Source organism: Peromyscus maniculatus, chromosome 5, assembly GCF_049852395.1.
Source record: "Peromyscus maniculatus bairdii isolate BWxNUB_F1_BW_parent chromosome 5, HU_Pman_BW_mat_3.1, whole genome shotgun sequence".
NCBI classification, from domain to species: Eukaryota; Metazoa; Chordata; class Mammalia; order Rodentia; family Cricetidae; genus Peromyscus; species Peromyscus maniculatus.
In genome coordinates this window covers 104,667,277-104,675,565 of record NC_134856.1, presented here as the reverse complement: position 1 = coordinate 104,675,565, position 8,289 = coordinate 104,667,277, and the positions used below count along the sequence as shown (strand labels likewise).

The window sequence follows — 8,289 nt, the reverse complement described above, 5'->3', positions numbered from 1 at the left end:
AATGCTAGGATTAAAGGTGTGAGTGCCACCATTTTCTAGCCTTTGTATCTAGTGGCTGTCTGTTCTCTGACCCCAGATAAATTTATTAGAGTACACAATATTTTGGGGAACACAATACCACCACAAGGTATATTAGAGGAAAGCGTTAGAGAAAAGTACTAATGCTGAATAAGACTGACTGTGCACGATCCAGGTTGGGTGTGAGCAGAGTGATACAGGAGAGCCTTCTGAGAGTGTAAATGTAACAGGGAAGGAGAGCCAACAGAAGGACTACATAGTTCCGAGATGGTATTAGCAAGGCCTGTGAGAGGCCCTGAGTGGAAGGTGCTTTTTAGAGCAACCTTACATCAGGTACTAGCAATTCTGTTTCAGCACTCCCTATGCCTAGTCATCTGGGATGAGCCCAGGGAAAGGTGGGTAATAGACAGAAAAATGTGCCAGTTCAAACTCAAAATCCCTATGCAAGAGCAGGTTCTCTTGAACAGAAAGATTCAAGAGCACAGTATCTTCATGTGGGATGTGATCAAGCAATCTCTGTGCATATTAAAATGTGGAAACATTGGATTTGGATGGTATTAGTTATATAGAGGTAGTATGATTTAGCTACATTTTCAATAATTTAAGATAGAACCAATAATGTTTACTAGGGTGTGATGTGTGAGAGATTTTTGACTAGAAATCCTGGGTAAGTGGCTATAATAATTCATTAGATGGAAATGCTTTAGAGGAATGGATTGCATATTTAGATAAAGACATATAGAGTTTCAGATATGATAAATTTTATCTGCATATTAAGCAACTTCTATGGTTTCAGTATGGTTTAAGGGTCTCTCTCAGGTCCAGGGATTGGAAGTGTGGTCTTCATCTATCTGGCAGTGTTGAGGAGGTAGAGTTTAACTTGGAATGGAATTGCCTCATCAGGTGACTCTTCGTAAGCATTTAATGGAGATGTCTAGGTTAAGTCATTCTTTTTTTTTTCTCTATAAACTGCTGCCCCTTTTATTCGATTGCCAGTGTCTAATACTATAGACACAGACATATAGTATAATCTTATTTCTCTAAGGCTGAATGCAGCCACCATCAGGGCTACAAGGATGTGCGACGCTGGCCTTACCGATGGCTTGGGATGAGTCCACCATGGGCACTTTGGACACTGGCGTCAGCAAGCTGAAAAGCTGCAGGGTCAGGTCTGTGGTGGTGAGAGAGGTGAAGCCCTTCAGGAGCAGCTGCTGTAAGCCCGAGAATTCAGCCCACTGGAGCTGCCCTTAGAGTTTCTCCAGCTTTTCTCGGTTCTCGGCTTTATCCTGCAGCATATGGGCCAGCAGTCGGTTCAAGAGCCTCAAGGCCATGAGGTATTCAAACTCAAAGTCGGACTCCATCAGGGCCACCGTGACCCAGAAGATGGTGGCCAGCAGGTTGGTGGGATGGTTCACGTGGGACGGGTCTGTGAGACTGTCCTTCAGGGAGGAATTGCTTCTGGTTTTTGAGGAAAGACCTTGTTGGGTACAAGCTTGGATTCTGTCCAGCGTGGCGCTTCGAGGCGGGTCGGAGGATCGGCCAACAACACCAAACTTCTTGGGCACCGAGAAGCTCCTTTGGTGCCGGCTCCGCTCTGCAGTTGTGGTATTGCCGCTGGGAGTCCCGGGGTTGACGTTCAGCTGACCAGTGCTCTTCCTGCTCGCCATCAGTTTGCTGCTGGAGTTCAGATCTGGTGACGAAGAACGAGATAACACTGTGAAGTGGCCTTGTTATCGTAGCTCACTGTACCATCGGGGGTCATGGCCATGATCTCTGGAGTGGACGCTCGTAAGTGTCCTGGGCTCATAATACTGGGTTTGGCAACTCCAAAACAGAGAATGAGGTAATTTCTCCACAAGGTAACGTAGTTGTCTCCGCTGCCTGTGGTGCTGGTTTTCTTGGCATTGATTGGGCTGTTTGGGTCCACCAGCGGCATCACGTACTGCAGCCGGGTGAAGGCGTAAGGCCAGGCATAGCTCAGGGCCGTGGGGCAGTGTTTCGGCAAGTTCTCCTGGCGCAGGAAGTTGAAGAGGCAGAGGACCCAGGGGTCTTTGACAGACTGTGCGAAGATCCAGACATGGGAAGGGCTCTTCACGCCGTAATGACTGTTCACCAGGACGGCATTCCATTCCACCAGCCACTGTAGGTCCACGTTGTGGGTAAGTGGTAGTGTTGCCGAATCTGAAACTGCCACATGAACGAAACTTTCAAGAATGGAAGAACTTAGTTGATCCATGACATCAATCATCGGCCTGTCATCGTCCTCAGGCTGACCCACAGCATGGAAGAGAGCTCGGATCTCCTTGAGTATCAGCACGGACAGTTTGCTCGTGGCCACCTGGAAGCTGCAGAGCAGGACAAGAGCAAAGCCTTCCACAGCGTGGAGGACGCTGCAGTGGGGACCATGCTCCGACAGCATCCTGTGGCTGGAGCAGTTGGGAATGAGCTCTGAGTTTCTGATCTTGCTGGCTTGTTCATAGCCTCTTCCTTGCGTTTGGATAACCAGTTTCCACTGGGTGAGCAGCTGCAGGAGCAGCTTGAGGGAGGAATCGAGGAGGGTGTGATGCATGTTGTTGACTTCCCGGAGCAGGAAGTTAGTGAAACCGAAGAGCACGTCTTCCCGCCAGTCGCAGAAGTCAACCAGCAGTCCCTGAAGAAAGTTCTGTGCGATGTGCCGCAGCTCGTCGTCCATGTGAATGGAGAGCCTGGGCAGCAAGTCAATAAGTTCAAGTTTGGACATCCCATCGGGCAGCAGTCGAGGAATTGCAGCGACGCAGGCCCTGAAGAGATGGATTTTTGGCTTTCTTTCACCCGTGATCATGTCTTCCGGCTCTTTGTTCAGCATCTGGACATTGGTCAGCATCATACATCGTCCCACTCCTTTATCAAGGTGCCTTAGGATGTTGCCTACGGCCTTGCAGACTTGGGAGTAATACAAGGACATTCCTATCATTTTGGCTTCCTCCTCAGTCAGCGTCTTACTCAAATACGTTTTCTTTACTCTCAGGGTGTTTCCCGATGGGAGCACAGCTCCTGTGACCTGCATGGGCGGCTCACCATCCTTTTGTTGTAAGCTGTCAGCAATCACCAAGAACGCCCGCAAACCGATGCTCATTCTCTCTGGGTTGAGGCTGAAAGCCTTGGCTGGTTTTCCCACGCAAAGAAAGTCAAAAATGATTTCCTTCATTGCAAAGTCCAGACGCTCCTGGGCAATGAACTGGATAATCTTCACAAAGATATTCAGAGGCATATCCCTGGGCACCACGCCGCAGGACCCTTTGGGGAAAAGCGTGGTGGTGATGGTTATGAGTCGGCTCTGAGTTGCAGTGTTGCTTTTACATTTGATTTGAATCATGTAAACCCAGAGTAATCTGTAGAGAGATTCCAAGGCAACTCGAGCCATTTTGGGGTCTTTGTTCTTGAGATTGGACAAGCAGTTGTTGAGGAAAACGTGCCATCTGTTCAGGAACAGCTGCTTCTGACTGACACAGAGAAGACAGGTCACCGGGGGTATAAGGCCAGGGAATGCTTTTTCCGAGAGGAAAGTTCCAACGTGGTGTCATAGAGGCTCTCCACGAAGTTCCTGAGTCAGGGGACGTTGACTTCATTTTTCACAGCAGCAGCCACGGGGACGAGGATTTCCACAAAGAGCCCAGCCAAGGCATGCTTGACATCCTTGTCTTTAACCTCCAGAAAATAATGGGCACATTTCTACATAAATTGGAGGGACGCCTCGAAGTCCTCCACGGGGTACATCTCAATCCTGAAGAATTTCATCCCCATGATCAAGCTGATGATGCTCTGCACCACGTAGGGGCTCTGTTCTTTGTGCGGCAGCTCCTTCAACTCTGCCATGAACTTCTTCTTGACAGCTGGGAACTTGGCTTGAGCCAGTACTCCGATGACCTCTGCATACAGATCTGCCACAATGTGCATATTGCCAGTGTTGGGACCCAGGTACCCTTCTTTGTATTTAAAGTGTTTGAAAGCCAGGTTGATAATATCATGTATTAAGCTGTCTATTACAGGATGAAGGGGAATCTGTTTCAAAACTTCTATTAACACTAATGAAAAAATAAAGTCAATGGCGAGGTCCCGTCTTTCCATTAAATAGTCTCGCTGCTGTTCATCACCTTTGGACTTATTGCTCGTTCTCGGTCTGTATTCGTGTGATTCGTCCTCGATGCTGTTTTGCCTCTTGTACCAATCAAACAGCATCCGCAGGATGGAAGGCAGGCAGTACTCAGAGAGGGAGCTCATGGAGCTGATGACCTGGCAGCATGGGACCCCTGGGGGTTCTTTTTTTGAGCTGCGAAGTCTGTAGCTCCAGGGCTGCCAGGCGATGTTCCTAACATGGTCCACGGGCCACAGTTTGTGTCATACGGTTAAAAATGATCTAGTGAATTCCGTGTGGAAGTTGAGATGTAAGCCCAGGTCTGTCTAACTCCACATGGTTTCGTGTTTCTACAACACCTGATCAAACTGGGGGTCTTCTCCATACTGCAGAGATTTCATCAGTGGCTTTTCCAGAGGCTCTGCCATAATGATGCAAATCTTCCGCTCTGCCTGAGTGGTGAAGTTGACAAACTCTTGAGGACGTACTCTCCTGGTTTGCTGTCTGGGTCCACATTGATGGGCAGCATGGTCGGTGGTCCTTTCTCCCTGTGTGTACCCGAAGCAGGTGGAACCGGAGGCTTGATATAGCCGTTGCCAACGGGAGAAGCTGTTGTGGCTTCAGATGTCATCAGCCAGCTTCTTGCTCCAGCCACCTGCTGCCACGCTGTACCCCCATCACGGGAACTAACCCTTGGGAACCAAAAGCCAAAATAAACCCTTTCCTAAGATGCTTCTGGCCATGGTGTTTTCTTACAGCGACAGGGTTAAGTCATTCTTATGGGAATGGATTATATGGCAAGACCACACCACACATCTGGTAGCTTCTGTGGTCATTTTTTATTCTGTATCTTAACTACATTGTGAAGCATCCAGGAGTCCCTCACTAGAATGAGAGTGCTATGCTATTTGAACCTTCCAGATACAAGACTTCTAATCCAAGCAGATCATTTCATGAAGTACTTAATCTCAAATATTTTTATAGCAACATAAAATAGATTATTAAATCATCCAAATAGATATTCCAATATGCAGAAATATTTCCCTGGATGAATGCTGGGCAGATTCTTACCTGCTTCCCCCCCACTCTGCCCATCATGTGACTCTGGATCTCTTGCTTACTTGCAAAAAAAAAAAAGAAAAAAAAACTGAAGGAGACCCCATTGCCAGGAATCTAGAACTACAATAAAAAAGGAAGGACTAGTGATCATCCACATTTATATCCCCTCAGTGTTGTTCATGTCAGGGAAATACCCCAGCACTTCCTGATTCCCAATGGCTCTACCAGGAGCAATGAGCAGGGGACCAACAGGGAAAGAGGTGTCAGGATGTCACTGTCCTGGCAGGATGGCAGTTATTCTAAAAGGAAACGTGTCCCTTCCTTTGCACTCTGAGAATATTGATATTATAAACCCAAGGAATGACCATTTGCCTAGAGTCATTCCTACCCTTAGGAAGGAGAAAGGTTGAAGCCCTGGCACTGTCAAAGGAGAAACTTACCCTCTAGAGAGGCTTCCCACAGTTCTGAGGACACAGGGACCTTTCCTGCATTTCTTTCTTTCTTATAAAATTGTATCACCGCTACAGAGAAGGGCAGAGAAAGGAAGAGTCTTTCTCTCCCGGGTTCAGCCAAACCATAAATAAAGCCACCTGTTTTGACAGTTGGTTTCCTGATTTCCTTGAAGAAAAGCAGTTGCATTGTGGTGGGGTTTTTTTGTTTTTTGTTTTTTTTTCTTTACATTTCTATTTTTTATGGGTGCATGCATGTTTGTGAGTCCACAGGCACACCTGTGTGTGAGGTGATGCGCATGCACATTTGTACATAACTTGCATGCATGAGACTGAGGTTGGTGTCAGGAATCATTCTCCATCTACTCTGCTGAGTCAGGATCTTACAGTGAAACACAGAGCACAGCAATGGCTAACCTATTGACCCAGTTCCTCTAGGGATAGCCTGTCCCTGGCTTTGGAGGCTGGAATTACAGGCAAGCTGCCACCCCACCAGGCATTTGAGTGAGTTAGCACTAACACTGGGAATAAAGTACTTTAGCCACAGAGCAATCTCCCCAGTGAGTTTTATTAACCTTAGCTGCCACCCTCTTACAATGGAGTATTGTAAGCTTGCTGTACAAAACGGAGGTTACCAGTGACTCCCAGCATGCCCTCTGCCTTGGTGGCCGGTTTTCTCTATAGAATTCTGGATGGAAGCCACATGAAAGCTAGCTTTCTGAGATTTTCTTGTCTTTTATTAAATAAACTAGTCAGAGCACTACAAGCTTTAAATTGTTTTCTTTTTCTTTCAAAGACAAAGAAGATAATTAGAACTTCTCCAAAAACAATCACTAAAACAACAGAGGTAAGTGCTCCTTGTTATTCCAGAGATTTATTTTAAAATTTCTTTTATTATTATTTCATTTTTACATTTCAAGTATTTTAAAATTCAAACATCTTTTTATTACATTCTTCCCAAAGTCCAAGTCCTCCCAGATCTTCCCCTCCTTCCTACCCACCAAACTTCAAGCTCTTTCTCAAAAACAAAAACCCAATACAATAATAAAATCCCCCAAAACAAGAAAACAAAATAAAAAAATACATATCACAAAAGAAAAAGCCATTGAACTGTAACCAAATAAAAGTACACACACAAAAATCAAAATAAAACAAAACAAAAACCCCGTGTAGTCCATTATTATGCTGGTTAATTACTCCTGCATGTGAGGTCCTCAAGTAGTTGATATACCAAGTGTCACTCTATTAGAGAAAACTGATTTTCCCTCTCCCAGGAAGTATAAGTGACAGTTCAGTCACTAACCCTTACCCCAGTGGCTAGGTTTCCATTCATTCATTCATTTTTAGAAAATATATAATAAGGTAAAACAAGACCTATCACATCGAAGTTAGACAAGACGAACCAACAGAAGGAAAAGAACCTAACAGAAGGCATAGGATCAGAGGCCCACTCATTCATACACTCGGAAATCCCATAAAAACTAGAAGCACACAGAAGATCTGGTGCAGACCCGTGCAGACCCGTGCAGGCTGCTCAAGTCTCTCTGAGTTCTTAGGAGCTTTGCTCATGTTGATCTAGAGGGATGTAGCACAAATCTTAAAGGGTCTTATTAATAAAAACAAACCTGGAGCCAGGTATTGGGATGAATGCCGGAAGATCAGAGAAGCAGAAAAAGCCACAGCTACCTCACCTCGCCAGTTCCTTGGCTGATCTTGTTTCCTCAGACTGGAAACCTCCGAGTCCTCATCTGAATGGATATCAGCTGAACTGCTGCTCCAAAGCCTGAAGCTTAACCAGCCAAAAGCTTCTAGTTCTTGGTCTTCATGCCTTATATACCTTTCTGCTTTCTGCCATCACTCCCTGGGGTCAAAGGCGTGCATCTCCATGCTTGGCTGTATCCTTGAACACACAGAGAACCAGGTAGATCTCTGCCTCTGGAATGCTAGGATGAAAGGTGTGAGTGCCACCATTTTCTGGCCTCTGTATCTAGTGGCTGTTCTGTTCTCTGACCCCAGGTAAGTTTATTCGGGCACACAATATTTTGGGGAACACAATACCACCACAAGAGAGCCTTATTTTCTTGGTGTCTTTCATCCCTTCTGGCTCTAATGCTCTTGACACATCCTCTTCTGTGGGGTTCACTGAGCTCTGAGGGGAGGGATTGAGGGATTTGATGGAGACATCCCATTTGGGGCTGTGTGTTCCAAGGTCTCTCACTCTCTGGGTACTGTCTGACTGTGGGTCTCTGTGTTTGATCCCATCTGTGGCAGGAGGAAGCTTCTCGGCTGATAGCTCAACAAGACACTGACCTATGAGTGCTGCATAATATTTAGGAGTCATTTTATCAATACATTTCCCCCTTTTTTAGATCAGTATTATTTTGTTTTACCCTTGGTCCCTGGCTATTGCTTCTCAGGTTCCTGGTTGGCCAAGCAGTGTCAGGTGTGGGTTTCATCTTGAGGAGTGGGTTACTCCACAGTCTTTGTGCCGCCATTGTCCTAGCGTATCTTGCAGGCAGCGTACCATTGCAGATGAAGGCTTTGTGCCTGGGTTGGTGTTTATGTTTCTCTTCTGAGAGCATGCAGAGTACCTGCCTGTACCCAAGATGCGGGAACACGGAGTAAAGCCTCTATGTAGGCATTGACTTG

General features: G+C 46.2%; 1 protein-coding gene across 1 annotated transcript; it reads right to left on the bottom strand.

The window, feature by feature from the left end:
* Positions 1–1,702: 1,702 nt before the first annotated feature.
* On the bottom strand, positions 1,703–4,763 carry LOC143273532 (protein furry homolog). Its single transcript, XM_076573620.1, is given in 4 exon segments — positions 1,703–3,525; positions 3,528–4,290; positions 4,492–4,607; positions 4,610–4,763. Coding segments are annotated over 4 exon segments (2,856 nt in total).
* Positions 4,764–8,289: the final 3,526 nt, after the last annotated feature.